Source organism: Carcharhinus amblyrhynchos, unplaced genomic scaffold, assembly GCF_965287045.1.
Source record: "Carcharhinus amblyrhynchos unplaced genomic scaffold, sCarAmb.v2.hapA chromosome_185, whole genome shotgun sequence".
In the NCBI taxonomy this organism is placed as follows: Eukaryota; Metazoa; Chordata; class Chondrichthyes; order Carcharhiniformes; family Carcharhinidae; genus Carcharhinus; species Carcharhinus amblyrhynchos.
This window is the reverse complement of record NW_027649925.1, coordinates 228,435-248,936: the sequence shown is the minus strand read 5'-3', so window position 1 is coordinate 248,936 and position 20,502 is coordinate 228,435. Positions and strand designations below refer to the sequence as shown.

Here is a 20,502-nt window from a genome sequence, read left to right as displayed (position 1 = left end):
CTGGGTACAAGACTCCCCAGAGGGATACTCCGGAAAATTCCTCTTACGGCGGAGGGCTGTTGAGTTGGATGATCAGTCATGATCATAATGAAGGGCAGAGTAGGCTTGAAGGGCTGAATGGCCTCCTCCTACTCCTATTTTCTATGTTTCTATGAGTAAAAGAATAAAGATGTTTTGCTAAAATAGGGTCTTTGTTGAGATCACATCTGGAATACTGTGAGCATGTAGGTTTCCAAATTTAAGATATACATGGAAGGGGTATAGTGTATGTTCATTGGATGGTCCTGAGAGGTTGTCCTATGATGAGAGGTAAAATTGAGCCGATATTTCCCATACTTTAGACAAATGACAGCCAATCTCAAAGAACAAAGAACAGTGCAACACAGGAACAGGCCCTTTTGCCACACCAATCCTGCACCAATGCATGGCACCTTTTGAAAGTAAAAACCTGTTGCCTCCATACAGTCCCTATCCCTCTATTCATAGCCCATTCATACATAATTTTTTTGAACTGTAAAATCACAGAGTCATAGAGGTTTACAGCATGGAAACAGGACCTTCAGCCCAACTTGTCCATGCCGCCATTTTTTTAAACTCCTAAGAACATAAGAAATAAGAACATAAGAAATAGGAGCACGAGTTGGCCATCTAGCCCTTCGAGCCTGCCCCGCCATTCAATAAGATCACGGCTGATCTGAAGTGGATCAGTTCCACTTTCCCGCTTTCTCCCCATAGCCCTTAATTCCCTTGTCTGTCAAAAACCTATCTACCCGTGACTTAAATATATTTAGCAAGGTAGCCTCCACCACTTCAACAGGCAGAGAATTCCAGAGATTCACCACCCTTTGAGTGAAGAAGTTCCTCCTCAACTCCGTTCTAAACTGCACCCCCGCTTATCTTGAGGCTGTGCCCCCTAGTCCTGCTGTCCTTTCTGAGCAGGAAGAATCTCTCTACCTCTACCCTATCCATCCCTTTCATTATCTTATACGTCTCTATAAGATCCCCCCTCATCCTTCTAAACTCCGACGAGTACAGACCCAGTCTATTTAGTCTCTCTTCACAGTCCAACCCCCTCATCTCCGGTATCAGCCTAGTGAACCTCCTCTGCACTCCCAAGGCCAAAATATCCTTGTGCAAGTGCGGCGACCAAAACTGCACACAGTACTCCAGCTGCGGCCTCACCAGTGCCCTGTACAGTTGCAGCAAGACCTCCCTGCTTTTATATTCTATCCCCCTCGCTATGAAGGCCAGCATCCCATTCGCCTTCTTGATCACCTGCTGTACCTGCAGACTGGGTTTTTGTGACTCATGCACAAGGACGCCCAGGTCCCTCTGCACCGTAGCATGCTGCAGCTTTTCTCCCTTTAAATAGTAATCCCTCCTACTATTATTTCTGCCAAAGTGGATAACCTCACTCTTGCTAACATTGTACTCCATCTGCCAGGTCCTCGCCCACTCGCTCAGCCTATCCAGATCCCTCTGCAGACCTTCCATACCCTCCGCACAATTTGCTTTTCCACTCATCTTTGTGTCATCAGCAAATGTCGTTACCCTACACACAGCCCCCTCCTCCAGATCATCTATATAAATGGTAAATAGCTGAGGCCCCAGCACCGACCCCTGAGGCACTCCACTAGTTACCAACCGCCAATCCGAATAGCACCCATTGATACCAACTCTCTGCCTCCTATTAGACAACCAATCCTCTATCCACGCTAACACCTTACCCCCAACTCCATGCCCCCTAACCTTCTGAAGCAACCTTTTGTGCGGCACCTTATCAAACGCCTTTTGAAAATCAAGAAACACCACATCCACCGGTTCCCCTCTGTCTACCGCACTAGTCACATCCTCATAGAAATCCAATAAATTTGTCAAACACAACTTTCCCTTAACGAATCCATGCTGCGTCTGCTCTATCAAACCATTCTTTTCTAGGTGCCTCGCTATTTCTTCTTTGATGACGGATTCAAGCATTTTTCCAACTACAGACGTTAAACTAACTGGCCTATGATTCTAGTCCCAATTGCCCGCATTTGACCCATATCCCTCTATACCCATTGTACTCATGTAACTATCTAAATGCTTTTTAAAGGACAACATTGTATCCGCCTCTACTTCTACCTCTGGCAGCTTGTTCCACTTATCACCCTCTGTGTGAAAAAATTGCCCCTCCAGACTCTGTTTTATCTCTTCCCCCCTCCCCTTAAACCTATGCCCTCTAGTTTTGGACTCCTCTACCTTTGGGAAAGATGTTGAGTATGTAACTGATCTATGCCCCTCATTACTTTATAGACCTCCATTAGATGACCCCTTAACCTTCTATGCTCCAGGTAAAAAAAGTCCCAGTCTGTCCAGCCTCTCCTATAACTCCTGCACTCTTTCTAGTTTACAGTGACCAGGATTGTACATACTATTCCAAGTGTGGCCTTACCAATGTCTTGTACAACTTCAACAAGACGTCCCAACTCCTGTATTCAATGTTCTAACCAATGAAACCAAGCATGCCGAATGCCTTCTTCACCACTCTGTCCACCTGGGACTCCACTTTCAAGAAGCTATGAATCAGCCACGTAGACCTCTTTGTTCTCTAACTCTCCCCAATGCCCTATCATTAACTGATACCATTAACTGCCCTGGTTCAATTTATAAAGTGCATCACATCACATTTGTCTAAATTAAACTCCATCTGCCATTCGTCAGCCCACTGGCCCAATTGATCAAGACCCCATTGCAATCCTAGATAACCTTCTTCACTGTTCACGACATTACCAGTCTTGGTGTTATTTGCAAACCTACTAACCATGCCTCCTAAATTCTCATAAGAAGAACTAGGAGCAGGAGTAGGCCATTTGGCCCCTCGAGCCTGCTCCGCCATTCAATAAGATCATGGCTGATCTCTTCATGGACTCAGTTCCACTTATCACCCACTCACCATAGTGTTAATTCCTTTACTGTTCAAAACTCTATCTTTTCTTGCCTTAAAAACATTCGATGAGGTAGCCTTAACTGCTTCACTGGGCAAGGAATTCCAGATTCACAATTCTTTGTGTGAAGAAGTTCCTCCTCAACTCAGTCCTAAATCTGCACCCCCTTATTTTGAGGCTATGCCCCATCGTTCTAGTTCCACCTGCCAGTGGAAACAACTTTGCTGCTTCTTTCTTATCTATCCCCTTCATAATCTTGTATGTTTCTATAAGATCCCCCCTCATTCTTCTAAATTACAATGAATACAGTCCCAGTCTACTCAATCTCTCCACATATGCCAATCCTCTCAACTTCAGAATCAACCCAGTGAATCTCGTCTGCATCCCTTTCAGTGCCAGTATATCCTTTCTCAAGTAAAGAGACCAAAACTGTACACAGTACTCCAGGTGTGGCCTCACCAGCACCTCATACAGCTGCAACATAACCTCGTTGTTTTTAAACTCCATCCCTCTAACAATGAAGGACAAAATTCCATTTGCTTCTTAATTACCTGCTGCACTTGCAAACCAACTCCTTGTGATTCTTGCACAAGGACACCCAGGTCCCTCTGCACAGCAGCATGCTGCAATTTTTTATCATTTAAATAATAGTCCATTTTGCTGTTATTCCTGCCAAAATGGATGACATCACATCTACCAACATTGTACTCCATCTGCCAGACACTCGCCCACTCACTTAGACTATCTATATCCCTTTGCAGATCCTCTGCACTTTGCTCTGCTACGCATCTGGGGGTCATCTGCAAATTTTGACACACTACTCTTGGTCCCCAACTCCAAATCATCCATGTAAATCATAGACAATTGAGGTCCCAACACTGATCCCTGAGGCACACCACTAGTCACTGATTGCCAACACGAAAAGACCTACTAACCCGCACTCATTGCTTTCTGCTAGTTAACCAATCCTTTGATTTGATTTGATTTATTATTGTCACATGTATTAGTATCCAGTGAAAAGTATTGTTTCTTGCATGCTGTGCAGACAAAACATACCGTTCATAAAGAAGGAAACAAGAAAGTGCAGAATATAATGTTACATTCATAGCTAGGGTGTAGCGAAAGATCAACTGAACGTAAGGTACGTCCATTCAAATGTCTGATGGCAGCAGGGAAGAAGCTGTTCTTGAGTCAGTTGATACGTGAACTCAAACTTTTGTATCTTTTTCCTGACGGTAGAAGATAGAAGAGACAATGTCTGGGGTGTGTGGTGTCCTTGATTATGCTGTCTGCTCTGCTGAAGCAGCGGGAAGTGGGGACAGAGTCAATGGTTGAGAGGCTGATTTGCATGATGGATTGGGCCACATTCATGACCTTTTGTAGTTTCTTACAGTCTAGGGCAGAGTAGGAGCCATACCAAGCTGATACAACCAGGAAGAATGTTTTTTATGGTGTATCTGTAAAAGTTGGTGAGAGTCATAGCAGACATGCCAAATTTCCTTAGTCTTCTGAGAAAGTACAGGCATTAGTGGGCTTCCTTAACTATAGTGTCAGCATGCGGTACCAGAACAGCTTGTTGGTGATCTGGACACCTAGAAACATGAAACTCTCGACCCTTTCTACTTTGTCCTTGTTGATGTCGACAGGGACACTTTCTCCTCTACACTTCCTGAAGTTGATGACAATCTCCTTCATTTTGTTGACCACTAGGCTGTGCTCCTGCTCCTGCTTACAAGCTAAAACTGAAGCAGAAGAATCTGTCAAAGACAGTCTTGCAATGTTCGTCTGAGGAATTGGTTAATCTCCAAAGGGGCTGCTTGGAGTCAGTGGATTAATCAGTATTTAAAAACTCTGTGACCAGCCTGAACGAGTACACCACTATACTAACTGACTTCATTAGTAAGCGTGTAGAAGACTGTGTGCCAAAGAAGCAAATCCATGTGTTCCCCAACCAGAAACCATGGATGAACAGGGATATCCACACCTTGCTGAAGCTCAGGTCTGAGGCGTTCAAGTCAGGTGACACTGACCTATACAAGAAAGCCAGATACAATCTAAGGAGATCCATCAAAGATCCAAAAGACAATACCAGGCCAAGCTAGAGTCCCAGGCTAGCCACACCGGCCCCCGCCAACTATGACAAGGTCTGCAAGACATAGTAGGTTACAAGATGAAGGCATGTAAAATCACCAGCTCCAATGCAGCCCTCGCTGATGAGCTCAGTGCATTCTACGCCCATTTTGAGCAAGAGGTCAGCAAGAGCATACCCTCCACCGTGGAAGCCCTGGATGAATCTGTGCCTGGGGTCACCATTGCAGATGACAGAGCAGCTTCCTTTAAGGTCAACCCATGGAACGCGACAGGCCCAGATGGGGTAAACACAGTAAGAAGTCTGACAACACCAGGTTTAAGTCCAACCAATTTATTTGATAGTAAACTCACACGCTTTTGGGGTTTGCCCCTTCGTCAGGTGAATGGAGAGTTCTGGCCTACTGATTCTAATCAGTAATCTGTAAACTGTCTGTGCTGTTATAGGCTCTGTCTGAGGCCAGAACTCTCACCTGACAAAGGGGCAAACCCTGAGAGCTTGTGAGTTTACTATCAAATAAATTGGTTGGACTTAAGAACATAAGAACATAAGAAATAGGAGCAGGAGTAGGCCATCTAGCCCTTCGAGCCTGCCCCGCCATTCAATAAGATCATGGCTGATCTGTTGCTGCTCAGTTCCACTTTCCCGCCCTCTCCCCATAACCCTTAATCCCCTCTCTTATCAAAAACCCATCAATCCGCGTCTTAAAAATATTTAGCGAGGCAGCCTCCACCACTTCAACGGGCAGAGAATTCCAGAGATTCACCACCCTTTGAGTGAAGAAGTTCCTCCTCAACTCCGTTCTAAACCACCCCCCTTTATCTTGAGGCTGTGCCCCCTAGTCCTACTGTCTTTTTTGAGCGGGAAGAGTCTCTCCACCTCTATCCTATCCATCCCATTCATCATCTTATACGTCTCAATGAGATCTCCCCTCATTCTTCTAAACTCTAACGAGTACAAGCCCAGTTTATTCAGCCTCTCCTCATAGCTCAACCCCCTCAACTCCGGTATCAGCCTAGTAAACCTCCTCTGCACTCCCTCCAAGGCCAAAATATCTTTGCGCAGGTGCGGCACCCAAAACTGCACACAGTACTCCAGCTGCGGCCTCACCAATGCCCTATACAGCTGCAGCAAGACCTCCCTACTTTTATATTCAATCCCCCTCGCTATGAAGGCCAGCATCCCATTTGCCTTCCTGACCACCTGTTGCACCTGCAAGCTGGGTTTTTGCGACTCATGCACAAGGACCCCGAGGTCCCTCTGCACCGTCACCTGCTGCAGTTTTTCGCCCCGTAAGTAATAGTCCTTCCTACCATTCTTCCTACCAAAGTGGACCACCTCACACTTGCCAACATTAAATTCCATTTGCCATTTCCTGGCCCATTCGCGCAACCTATCTAGATCCTTCTGCAGACTCTCCACACCCTCCGCACAATTTGCCGTTCCCCCAATCTTGGTGTCATCAGCAAATTTCGACACCCTACACTCGGTTCCCTCCTCCAGATCATCTATATAAATGGTAAAAAGCTGAGGCCCCAGCACCGACCCTTAAACCTGGTGTTGTCAGACTTCTTACCGTGTTTACCCCAGTCCAATGCCGGCTTCTCCACACCAGATGGGGTACCCAGACAAGCACTTAGATCCTGCGTGAATCAGCAGGTGGGAGTATTTACAGACATCTTCAACGTCTCCTTACAACAATCTGAGGTCCCTATCTGCTTCAAGAAGACGACCATTACCCTGGTACCTAAGAGAAACCAAGCAGTGTGCCTTAACGACTATCGGCCAGTGGCTCTGACATCTATCATCATGAAGTTAATCATAGCATGAATTAATTCCAGCCTCCCGGATTGCCTGGATCCACTACAGTTTGCCTACTGCCACAACAGGTCCACAGCAGACACCATCTCCCTGGCTCTGCACTCAACCCTGGTACAGCTAGATAACAAAACAAAGAATGGGGGTAAATGGTTGGCGATCAGTGACTAGTGATGTGCCTTAGGGATCAGTGTTGGGACTGTAATTGTTTACGATTTGCATAGGTGATTTGGAGTTGGGGACCAAGTGTAGTGTGTCAAAATTCACAGATGACACTAAGATGAATGGCAGAGCAAAGTGCACAGAAGATGATGAAAGTCTGCAAAGGGATATAGATAGTCTAAGTGGGTGGACGTGTGTCTGGCAGATGTAGTGCAATGTTGGTAAATGTGAGGTCATTCATTTTGGTAGGAATAACAGCAAAATGGAATATTATTTAAATGATAAAAAATTGCAGCATGCTGCTGTGCAGAGGGACCTGAGTGTCCTTGTGCAAGAATTACAAGGAATTGGTTTGCAAGTGCAGCAGGTAATTAAGAAGGCAAATGGAATTTTATCCTTCATTGTCGGAGGGATGGAGTTTAAAAACAGTGAGGTTATGTTGCAGCTGTATAAGGTGCTGGTGAAGCAACACCTGGAGTACTGTGTACAGTTTTGGTCTCCTTACTTGAGAAAGGATATACTGGAACTGGAGGGGATGCAGAGGAGTTTAACTAGGTTGATTCCAGAGTTGAGAGGTTGGCTTATGAGTGGACTAGGGCCAAACTCATTGGAATTCAGAAGAATGAGAGGAGATGTCATAGAAACATATAAAATTATAAAGGAAATAGATAAGATTGAAGCAGGGAAGTTGTTTCCACTGGAAGGTGAAACTAGAACTAGAAGGCATGGCCTCAAAATAAGGAGAAGCAGATTTAGGACTGAGTTGAGGAGGAACTTCTTTGCACAAAGGCTTGTGAATTTGTGGAATTCTCTGCCTAGTGAAGCAGTTGAGGCTACCTCATTAAATGTTTTTAAAATTTTTAAGATAAATTTTTGAACATTAAAGGAATTAAGGGTTATGGTGAGCGGGCGGGTAAGTGGAGCTGAGTCCACGAAAAGATCAGCTATGATCCTATTGAAAGACGGAGCAGGCTCGAGGGGCCAGATGGCCTACTCCTGCTCCTAGTTCTTATGTCCTTATGTTTAAAGACACCTGTGTCAGACTCCTATTTATTGACTACAGCTCGGCCTTCGACACCATTATTCCTACAAAACTCATCTCCAAACTTCATGGCCTGGGCCTCAGTCCTCCCTCTGCGACTGAATCCTGAACTTCCTAACCCACAGGCCACAATCAGTAAGGATAGGCAACAGCGCCTCCTCCACAATCATCCTCAACACAGGTGCCCCACAAGGCTGTGTTCTCAGCCCCCTACTATACTCCTTATACACTTATGACTGTGTGGCCAAATTCCCCTCCAGCTCAATTTTCAAGTTTGCTGATGACACCATCGCAGTGGGTCAGATCTCAAACAATGATGAGACAGAGTACAAGAATTGGATAGTGAATCTGATGAACTGGTGCAATGAAAATAATCTCTCCCTCAATGTCAACAATCCTCTATTCTCTATGTTATGCAGCAGCCTTTGGTGACCTTGTCAAATGCCTTCTGGAAATACAGATATACCAGATCTACTGGTTCCCCATTGTCCACCCTGCACGTAATGTTCTCAAAGAATTCCACCAAATTAGAATCATAGAGGTTTACAGCATGGGAACAGGCCCTTCGGCTCAACTTGTCCTTGCTGCCCCTTTTTTAAACCCCTAAGCTAGACCCAGTTGCTCACATTTGGCCCACATCCCTCTATGCCCATCATACCCATGTAACTGCCTAAATGTTTTTTAAAAGACAAATTGTACTTGCCTCTACTACTGTGTCTGGCAGCTTGTTCCAGACAATCATCACCCTCCGTGTGAAAAAATTGCCCCTCTGGACACTTTTGTATTTCTCCCCTCTCACCTTAAACTCACGCCTTCTAGTTTTAGACTCCCCTACCTTTGAGAAAAGATATTGACTATCTAGCTGATCTGTGCCCATTATTTTACAGACCTCTATAAGATCACCCCTCAATCTCCTACGCTCGAGAGATAAAAGATCAGTCTATCCAGCCTCTCCTTATAACTCAATCCATCAAGTCCCGGTAGCATCCTGGTAAATATTTTCTGCACACTTTCTAGTTAATGATATCAAATGTGACCTGCCCTTCATGAACCCCTGCTGTGTCTTTGCAATGGGACAATATATATCAGATCATTATTCAAATCATTTGTATAAATAACAAGTAACAGTGGACCCACAACAATCCCTGAGGCACACTGCTGGTCACAGGCCTCCAGTTTGAAAAAGCAACCCTCTACAACCACGCTCTGGCTTCTGTCAAGGAGCTAATTTTGTATCCAATTGGCTATTTCACCAAGGATCCTGTGAGATTTAACTTACGCAACAATGTACCATGCAGTACCTTGTCAAAGGCCTTGCTAAAGTCCATGTAGACAATACCAACTGCACTGCCCTCAGCTAGCTTTTTGGTTACCCCTTCAAAAAACTCAATCAAATTTATGAGACATGATTTTCCACTCACAAAGTCATGCTGACTGTCCCTAATCAGTCCTTGCCTCTCTAAATACCTATTGAGCCTTCTGTCAGAATATCTTCTAACAGGTTTAATTCTGGCCTTGGGTGACTGTGTGGAGTTTGCAAGTTCTCCTTGAATCTGTGTGGGTTCTGGGTGCTCCAGTTTCCTCCGACACTCCAAAGATGTGCGGGTTAGGTTGATTGGGCATGCTAAATTGCTCCTTAGTGTCAGGGGCTTAGCAGAGTCAATAAGTGAAGATTGTGGTCAGTGCAGATTCAATGGACCAAATGGCCTCCTTCTGTTGAACCGTTGATGTCGTCTATATGGATTTCAGTAAGGCGTTTGACAAAGTCCCTCATGGTAGGTTGGTAGAAAAGATTAAGGCTCATGGGATACAAGGCCAGGTATCTAGAGGGGTTGAGAACTGGCTTGCTAAGAGGAGACAGAGAGTAGTAGTTTGGTAGGCAAGTTGATGGAGAGGATTCTTAGGGATAGGATGTATGAGCACTTAGAGCGCTGTGATCTGATTAAGGATACGCAGCATGGTTTTGTAAAGGGGAAGTCTTGCCTTTCAAATCTGGTAGAATTTCTTGAGGAGGTGACAAAAACGGTCGACGAAGGACGAGCCGTTGATGTCGTCTATATGGATTTCAGTAAGGCGTTTGACAAAGTCCCTCATGGTAGGTTGGTAGAAAAGATTAAGGCTCATGGGATACGTGGCCAGGTATCTAGATGGGTTGAGAACTGGCTTGCTAAGAGGAGACAGAGAGTAGTAGTGGAGGGGTCCTTTTCTAGCTGGAGGTCTGTTACTAGTGGTGTGCCGCAGGGCTCAGTACTGGGACCTCCTCTTTGTAATGTATATAAATGACTTGGAAGAGGGAGTAAGTGGTGTGATCAGCAAATTTGCAGATGACACTAAGATGGCTGGATTGGCAGGCAGTAAGGAGCAGTGTCTGGCAATACAACGGGATATTGATAGGCTGGTATATTGGGCAGATATATGGCAAATGGAGTTTAATCCGGATAAATGTGAGGTGATGCATTTTGGCCGGAATAATGTAGGGGGGAGTTATATGATAAAGGGTAAGCCTATAAAGAGTATAGAAACGCAGCGAGACCTGGGGGTGCAAGTGCACAAGTCTTTGAAGGTGGCAGTACAAGTGAGGAAGGTTGTGAAGAAAGCCTATGGTATGTTAGCCTTTATAGGAAGGGGTATAGAATATAAGAGCTGGAGTCTAATGTTGCAGTTGTATAGAACGTTGGTTAGGCCGCATTTGGAGTACTGCATCCAGTTCTGGTTGCCTTACTACCGGAAGGATGTGGAGACTCTGGAGAGAGTGCAGAGGAGGTTTACCAGGATGTTGCCTGGTATGAAAGGACTGGGTTATGAGGAAAGATTGAGCAAACTGGGGCTGTTTTCCCTTGAAAGACGGCGACTGAGGGGGGATCTAATAGAGGTATATAAGATTATGAAGGGTATAGATAAACAGAGGTAAGCTATTTCCTATGTTAGAGACACACAGTACGAGGGGCCATGGGCTTAAGGTGAGGGGGGAGAGGTGTAACACAGATATTACAGGGAGGTTTTTCACACAGAGGGTAGTGGGGGTATGGAATGTTCTGCCAAGTAAGGTGGTGGAGACAGGCACGCTGGAGTTGTTTAAGAGTTACTTAGACAGGCACATGAGTGGGTTGGAGATGGGAGGATATAGGAGATTGTTTTAAATAACGTTCCTTAGCATTGGGACGTCCCTGGTAATGTAAAAGGATGTGGTATGATAATAATGTTTTTCTCTTTTAATTCACAGGTTTTAAGTCAGTCTGCCTTGTTGTCCAATGAGGGGCATACACGCGATGGGTCGTACTTGGGCTGCTCTTGAATGTTCAAGAGTAGCCTAGTGCTTCATGTCGTTAGTGTGTGCTTAAACTGGACCAGATGCTGGGCAACACGACAGCTCAGTGACTATCACTGTTTGCTGTGCAGACACATGGATTTGGGCCAGTGTCTGTGGGAGTTTGCACATTCTCCCCATGCTTGCATGGGTTTCCTCCCACACCCCAAAGATGTGCTATTTAGGCTGACTGGAGGTAATAAATTGTCCCTCAATTAGTTTCCCTCAATGTGGAATGCCATAAACAATAGATAAGGGTCATGGGTGGAGGAGGGGACTGGTAATGTTAAAATGGCGGCACGGGCTCGTTGGGCCGAAGGGCCTATTTCCTGGGCTGTTTTTGTTCTTTGTTCTGCAGTGTAAGGATTCTATGATTCTAACTTACCCACTATAGATGTGAGGCTCACTGGCCTGTAGTTCCCCGGCTTTTCCCTGCAGCCCATCTTAAACAAAGGCACATTTGCTACCCTCCAAACTTCAGGCACCTCGCCTGTGACTATCGACGATTCAAATATCTCTGCTCAGGGACCTGCAATTTCCTCCCTAGGGGACCTGTAATTTCCTCCCTAGCCTCCCATAAAGTCCTGGGATACACTTCATCAGGTCCCGAGGATTTATCTACCTTGATGTGCTTTAAGACTTCCAGCAACTCCTTCTCTATTATATGTACACTCCTCTAGACATCACTATTTATTTCCCCAAATTCCCTAACATCCATGCGTTTCTCAACAATAAACACTGATGAGAAATATTCATTTAGGATCTCACCCATTCCTTGTGGATCCGCACATAGATGACCTTGTTGATCCTTAAGAGGCCCTACTCTCTCCCTTGTTACTCTTTTGCCCTTTATGTATTTGTAGAAGTTTTTTGGAGTCTCTTTTGCCTTATCTGCCAAAACAATTTTGTGTCCCCTTTTTGTCCTCCTGATTTCTACTCCTACACTCTCTATATTCTTCAAGGAATCCACTTGATTCCAACGGCCTATGCCTGTCAAAGGCCTCCTCCTTCTTCTTTACCAGGACCTCAATATCCAGAGTTATCCAGGGTTCCCTCTGTCTACCAACCTGCAGAGGATTCTGAAGGGGCTTCACTGGGTAGATGCTGAGAGTTTGTTTCTGCTGGTCGGGGAATCTAAAGTACGGGGCATGGTCTTATGATCATATTTCAGGATTGAGGTGATTGAATGGTTAGCTTTGCTGCCTCACAGCGCCAGAGTTCAATTCCAGTCTTGGATAACTATCTGTGTGTAGTTGGTACGTTCTCCCTTGTTTGCATGGATTTCCTCCAGGTGCTCCAGTTTCCTTCTGTTGCGGATTAGGTGGACTGGCCATGCTAAATTGCCCCATTAGTGTCCAAAAATGTGCAGGTTAGAGGGATTGGCCGTGCTAAATTGTCCCTTAGTGTCCAAAGATGTGTAGGTTAGATAGATTGGCCATGGTAAATTGCCCCATTAGCGTCCAAAGATGTGCAGGTTAGGGGAATTGGCCATGGTAAAATGCGGAGTTATGGGCAGGAAAGATGGGAAAAAGTCTGACAACACCAGGTTTTAGTCCAACCGATTTATTTGATAGTAAACGCACAAGCTTTCGAGGTTTCCCTTTTCGTCACCTGACGAAGAGGGAAATTTCGAAAGCTTGTGCGTTTACTATCAAATAAATCGGTTGGACTAAAACCTGGTGTTGTCAGACTTTTTACTGTGTTTACCCCTGTCCAACGCCGGCACATCCACATCAGGAAAGATGGGCGCAGGAAAGATACTCTGTCAGAGATTCAGTGCAGACTCAATAGGCTGAATGACCTCTTTCTGCATTGTAGGGTTCTATGAGGAGAAAGTTATTCCCTTAACGGGTTGTGAATTGTTGGAATTCTCTCTTCCTCACAGGGTTGTGGGTGCTCTATGTTTACAGATAATCAGACAGCTTTGTGGTCCCTTAGGGAATGAAAGGATTTAGGGAGTGGTGGAAGTGTGAATTTCTGTTTGTACCAAATGGGTGGATGGGTAGCATGGTCCACTCCTACTCCTATTCGTAATGACAGCTGGGAAAGATTGAATTGAGGATGAGAAGAAAATTGGTGCAGAGACTGAGGAAGGAAAGATAGGAAGATATCCTCATGAGATCCTCAGGGTTCAGGTCATGGAAAACTGCAATTAGAAAACAGAAAGAGGAACGGAACAAAATCAGAGGGGCCATAAACAACACACTTGAACAAAGAGGGAGACACCAAGGGTATCTAGCACCAAGTCTAGCAATGGCAGGTAATACCCAGGAACCATCTGTCACGCTGAGATGGAGAGCCAGTGTGAAATAAAAATTGGACTCAAACATAGGGATGGGACAACTCTTTCCAATGGGTTAGTTGAATGGAGCTGAGGTACTGACTAGACTTATTGCTCAACAGCCTATAATGTAACCTATATTATAACCTCCTAGTGTAAACACTAGGAGGTTATAATATAGAAAGGATGAAGGATGCTGTGCCTCACTCTGTTTTGATAGCTCTGCTCTTAATTTCAGGACGAATAGCAATTTAAAAGTTGGAATAAGCATGTGATCACTTTTGACTAAAGACCACATAGCTAAACCTCAGCAAGTGACAGTATATCTGCTCAGGAAGATGGATATAGTTGGACTAATTGAACTCAGGGAATGAAGCAGGAAATGAGTTCTGGCCCAGCAGTGCATGGAGAATAAAAACAGAAAATGCTGGAAAAACTCACCACCACCTTCTCCAGGGCAATTAGGGATATTAGGGATATAGGCAGCTCAGTAACAGTGGTTAGCACTGTTATTTCACAGCACCAGGGACCCGGGTTCCATTCCCGACTTGGGTCAATGTCTGTGTGGAGTCTGCACGTTCTCCCCATGTGTGTGTGGGTTTCCTCCAGGTGCTTTAGTTTCCTCCCACATTCTGAAAGACGTGCTGGTTTGGATGCATTGACCTGAACAGGCGCCGGACTGTGGAGACTAGGCAAATTTCACAGTAACTTCATTGCAGTATTAATGTAAGCCTACTTGTGATTAATAAATGAACTTTACTTTCCTGATAGAAGTCTACAAGATTAGGAGAGGCATGGACAGAGTGGATAGTTGGAAGCTTTTTCCAGGGTGGAAAAGGTTTAAAGGAGCTGTATGATGCAGATTTTCTACACAGAGGACGGTGGGTACCTTGGAACTCGTTGCCCAGGGTGGGGGGGAGGGGGGCCGTAATGGAAGTGGATACAGTAGTGACTTTTAAGGGGCATCTTAACAAGTACATGAATAGGATGGGAATAGAGGGATATGGTCCCTGGAAGGGTAGGGGGTTTCAGTTAAGTCGGGAAGCACGGTTGGTGCAGGTTTGAAGGGCCGAAGGGCCTGTTCCTGTGCTGTAATTTTCTTTGTTCTTTGAAACATTTGCTTAAACAACTCAAGCAAGTCACAGGTAAATGAAAGTTCAGTCATGCAGTTAGCAAACCCCTTCTTTCCATAATGTATTAGCGCTGTTAGGTTGCTTTAAAACCTACCATGGACAATGAGAAAGTGTGAGATATTCCGCTGGCTGATGTCGTTCATGACTGTACATGTATAAAAACCACAATGTGCCTTTGCTACATTGCGAATAGATAAGGTGCTGTTGTCAGATGCCAGGACGTGGACTGAACTGTTAGTAATTAGTCTGTTGTTTTTTCTCCACAAGAGTTGGTTCGGCCTTCCACTTCTCACAATACAGCTGAGTTGAACATAGCTGGCTATGTAGGCTGGATCTTGAATAATCAATGGTGTGGACAACATTTCTGTTAGAAAAAAGGTCACAAGAGTAAAAATTGGACATGTTGGTGTCAAAGCCTTTAAAACTGCATTCTGTTGCCAGGTTCTTACCAAAACCACTTGGCATCTCAGTTACTTGAAAAATTAGCATCTTAACTCATCCAAAGTGTGAAAGAGAAACCATACCACAACACTGGATGCCACATTTCCCAGTCAAACTCAAATATCTATCCATACTAACGGGAAAATGTCTGTGATGTGATTACCTGAGATCACATTCAGGTTTGCGAATCAAGTTCCTTCCACAAGATCTTCTACTTGAATAGAATCATAGGTCCCTACAACACCGAAGGAGGACCTTTGTCTATGCTTACATGAACAAACATTCTGCCCACCAGCATTTCACAAATGGAGTGGCACGGTGACACAGTGGTTAGCACTGCTGCCTCACAGCGCCAGGGACCCGGGTTCGATTCCTGGCTTGGGTCACTGTCTGCGTGGAGTTTGCACGTTCTCCCCCTGTCTGCATGGGTTTCCTCCGGGTACTCTGGTTTCTTCCACAGTCCAAAGATGTGCAGGTTAGGTGAACTGGCCATACTAAATTGCCCCTTAGTGTCAGGGGGACTAGCAGGGTAAACACATGGGGTTATGGGGATAGGACCTGGGTGGAATTGTGGTCGGTGCAGACTCAATGGGCCAAATGGCCACTTAAAGTGGGAATGCAAGTGGAGAAGGTAGTCAAGAAGGCATACAGCATGCTTGCCTTCATCGGATGGGCATTGAGTTTAAAAATTGGCAAGTCATGTTGCAGCTTAATAGAACCTTAGTGAGGCCTCACTTGGAATATAGTGTTCAATTCTGGTGGCCACACTACCAGAAGGATGTGAAGGCTTTGGTGAGGGTACAGAAAAGATTTACCATGTTGTTGGCTGGTATGTGGGGCATTAGCTATGAGGAGAGGTTGGAGAAACTTAGTTTATTCTCACTGGAACGATGGAGGTTGAGGGGCAACTTGATAAAAGTCTACAAGATTATGAGAGGCATGGACAGAATGGATAGTCAGAAGCTTTTTTCCAGGGTGGAAGAGTCAATTACTGGGGGGCTTAGGCTTAAGGTGTGAAGAGCAAGGTTTAAAAGAAGTGTGTGAGGCAAGTTTTTCACACAGAGCCTGAAACCCGCTGCGGGGGGAGGTAGTGGAAGCGGATATGATAGTGACTTTTAAGGGACATCTTGACAAATACATGAATATAGAATCACAGAATCTCTACGGTACAGAACAAGGCCATTTGGCCCATCGAGCCTGCACCGACAACAATCCCATCTATTCCCGTAACCCCACATATATACTCTGCTAACACTCCCGAAACTAGGGTCAATTTAGCATGGCCAATCCACCCATGCCCCACAGCTTTGGACTGTGAGAGGAAACCAGAGCACCTGGAGGAAACCCACGCAGACTCCACACAGACAGGATCCAAGCTGGGAATCGAACCTGGCCCCTGGCGATGTGAAGCAGCAGTGCTAACCACTGTGCCACCGTGCCACCCCATAGATGGAATAGATGGATCTGGTCCTGGCAAGGGGAGGGGGTTTTAGTTCAACCGGTCGGTGCAGGCTTTGAGGGCCAAAGGGCCTGTTCCTGCGCTGTAATTTTCTTTGCTCTTTGTTCTGCCTTGTAGCAATTCTATGAAATCACTCAAAATGCTTAGAGTCATAAAATTCCTACTGTGCAGAAGAAGGCCATTCAGCCCATCAAGCCTGCACCAACTCTCCAGCAACAATCCCACACAAGGCCTACCCCATAACACCACATATCTACTCTGCTAATCCCTCAAAACCCAGCTTCGGATACTAAGGGGCAAATTAGAATGGGTGTGGGAGGAAACCCATGCAGATCAGGGAAAAACCTACAAACTCTACAATCACCTGAGGCTGGAATGGAACCCGGGTCTCTGGCACTGTGAGGCAGCTGTGCTAACCACTGTGCCAGTTTGCTTGCTGCATTTTTGTTGTCATTCATATTTTGCACTCAGTGACAAGAGCTAATGTCAAATGGACGTTAAATTGAGTTAAAAATAACATATTCACACAAATACCAGGGGCAGAGGGTGGGCCGTATACACAGGCAGACTGTGAAGGCATTCTTAATGACTCCCTGGGGGGTACTGCTTGCCCCCTCTTCATTCCGGCGGGGACTCCCGCTTGTTCCCTGAATGTGGGGAGCTAGTGTAAACCCCGCTAGAATGACGTACTCCTGGCAAGGTGGGGGATTCAATCATAGAACATAGAACATTACAGCGCAGTACAGGCCCTTCGGCCCTCGATGTTGCGCCGACCAGTGGAACCAATCTAATGACCCTCTAACCTAAACTATTATCCATATGCCTATCCACCGACCATTTGAACGCCCTTAAAGTTGGCGAGTCCACAACTGCTGCAGGCAGGGCATTCCACGACCTTACTACCCTCTGAGTAAAGAACCTATCCCTGACATATGTCCTATAATTACCACCCCTTAATTTAAAGCTATGTCCCCTTGTGTTAGCCATCACCATCCGAGGTAAAAGGCTCTCACTGTCCACCCTATCCAATCCTTTGATCATCTTGTATGCCTCAATCAGGTCACCTCGTAACCCTCTTCTCCAATGAAAATAACCTCAAGTCCCTCAACCTTTCCCGCCATACCAGGCAACATCCTGGTAAACCTCCTCTGCACCCTTTCCAATGCCTCCACATCTTTCTTATAATGCGGCGACCAGAACTGTACACAATACTCCAAGTGCGGCCGCACCAGAGTTTTGTGCAGTTGTAACATGATATACAGTTGTACCATGAATCAGGATCTGAAAGTTCCCAATAATGAACTTAAAATATTTAAAATACATTTTAAAAAGATTTAAATTACTTACCTGCCTTCCCCAGCATGGTCCTAATACACAGGTCACTGAAAGCGGCAATGCAGGTGGAGAAGGTAATCAAGAAGGCGTACGGCATGCTTGCCTTCATCTGCCGGGGCACTGAGTTTAAAAATTGGCAAGTCATGTTGACGCTTTATAGAACCTTAGTGAGGCCGCACTTGGAATATAGTGTTCAATTCTGGTCGCCACACTACCAGAAGGATGTGGAGGCTTTGGAGAGAGTACAGAAAAGATTTACCAGGATGTTGTCTGGTATGGAGGGCATTAGCTGTGAGCAGAGGTTGGAGAAACTTAGTTTGTTCTCACTGGAGCGATGGAGGTTGAGGGGAGACCTGACAGAAACCTACAAGATTATAAAAGGCATGGACAGAGTGGATAGTCAGAACGTTTTTCCCAGAGTGGAGGTGTCAATTATGAGGGGGCACAGGTTTAAGGTGCGGGGGAGCAAGTTTTAAAAGAGATGTACAAGGCAGATTTTTTACACAGAGGGTAGTGAGTGCCTGGAACTCATTGCCGGGGGAGATAATGGAAGTGGATATGGTACTGACTTTAAAGGGGCATCTTGAGAAATAAATGGATGAGATTGGAATAGAGGGATATGGTCCCCGGAAAGGTAGAGGGTTTTAGTTAAGTCGGGCAGCATGGTTGGTGTAGGCTTGGAGGGCCAAAGGGCCTGTTCCTGTGCTATAATTTTCTTTGTTCTTTTTTATTCTAACACACTCCAGTGCAGTGAACCCCACTCCCCAAACAGGATCAGGGGGAACAGAAGTGGTATTGAGAAGGAGTGAGATAATGATGGAGAAAGAGATCGTAATGTATGAGACACTGAGAATATGAGAGTATCAGTTAATTGGACAGATTTGAGGAAGCAATAGAGCCCTTTAAGGAATTCAACGAGTTGCAAGGCAGGAAAATAAAGTGAAATCTAGACAAAATCCAAATACTGCAGATGCTGGAATCTGAAACAAATCAGAAAATCTCAGCTGGTCTGACAGTATCTGTGGGGAGAGGATAGAGCCAATGTTTTGTGTCTGGATGATCCTTCGTCAGGGATCAAGACCTTTCTAATTGTGTGCAAGTGTAAGTGCCTGATACCTCACTGGCAGAAAGAGTAGAATTGAGCAGAGTGGGAAAGTTATTTCCACCGTGAATTCAGGCAGGAAAATCTGATGTCACGAATAGGCACCCCATGTGTTCTGTCTGCTTAATGTAACAAAATAACATGATTGAGTGAACTAAGGACACATACCTTCAACATCTAGAAATATTAAATAATTGTAAACTTTATGTGGCGTATCACGGAAATATCCTTCTATTTGTAGCTCATAAACACCACTGTCAGAAACTTCCAATCGCTGCAGCGCCAGGGTTCCATTTGCTGGGAAATACGTACTTCGGTGTTGATAATATGAAGATAAAGATGGATCATCACCACCAACTTCATGGAACACTATTAATGTCTTGTGTGTACGGTCAATAAAGGACCACTGAAGTTTCATACCAGTCCTCAATTGATCCAAATCAGAAAACAATAAAACAGAGTCAAATACAGCTCCATGCATGAACTTCCTTTTTTCTACCGGTGCATCTGTTACCGCACAAACTGCAAAAAAGGAATGAGTTTTAATGAATAGTTCACCAATAAATATAAATGCATTATTCTACAGTGTAGGTTAAAGAAATGGGAGAAACAAGGATTTGATTCAAGTATTTTAGGAGCAGACAGACTCCATGAGAGGGAGGATGGGAAATGGAGAGCAGAAATCTCTTAGAAAAACTCTTAAGTGTCAAATTCACATGAAAACTGGAGAAAATCACACTAGTTTTTTCAGTGGGGTTTCAGACTCGAATCTCCCACACTCTATGCACTGCAAAGGCCACCAGTGCAAATGCCATAAAGAACTAGGGAGACTAAAATCAGCGTGCTGAGCGGGCCAGTGTGCACACAACGATTTGTCAGCGCCGAGATCCGTCAGCGCCGAGATCTGTCAGTGCCGAGAACATAAGAAATAGGAGCAGGAGTAGGCCATCTAGCCCCTCGAGCCTGCCCCGCCATTCAATAAGATCATGGCTGATCTGTCGTGTCTCAGTTCCACTTTCCCGCCCTCTCCCCATAACCCTTAATCCCCTCTCTTATCAAAAACCCATCAACCCGCGTCTTAAATATATTTAGCGAGGTAGCCTCCACCACTTCAACGGGCAGAGAATTCCAGAGATTCACCACCCTTTGAGTGAAGAAGTTCCTCCTCAACTCCGTTCTAAACCGCCCCCCCTTTATCCTGAGGCTCTGCCCTCTAGACCTACTGTCCTTTCTGAGTGGGAAGAGCCTCTCCAACTCTATCCTATCCATCCCATTCATCATCTTATACGTCTCAATGAGATCTCCCCTCATTCTTCTAAACTCTAACGAGTACAAGCCTAGTTTATTCAGCCTCTCCTCATAGTTCAACCCCCTCAACTCCAGTATCAGCCTAGTAAACCTCCTCT

The 20,502-nt window shown here is 45.2% G+C and overlaps 1 protein-coding gene across 1 annotated transcript in view; it reads right to left on the bottom strand.

The window, feature by feature from the left end:
- LOC145338807 (uncharacterized) overlaps positions 1-19,514 on the bottom strand; it is a 94,178-nt gene extending 74,664 nt beyond the window's left edge. Inside the window, exons 1-2 of the mRNA XM_080183209.1 lie at positions 19,265-19,514; positions 14,854-15,123 (exon numbers count right to left, since the gene is read on the bottom strand). Coding sequence (XP_080039335.1) covers positions 14,854-15,123; positions 19,265-19,514 — 520 coding nt within the window. The remainder of the gene's footprint in view (positions 1-14,853; positions 15,124-19,264) is intronic.
- Positions 19,515-20,502: the final 988 nt, after the last annotated feature.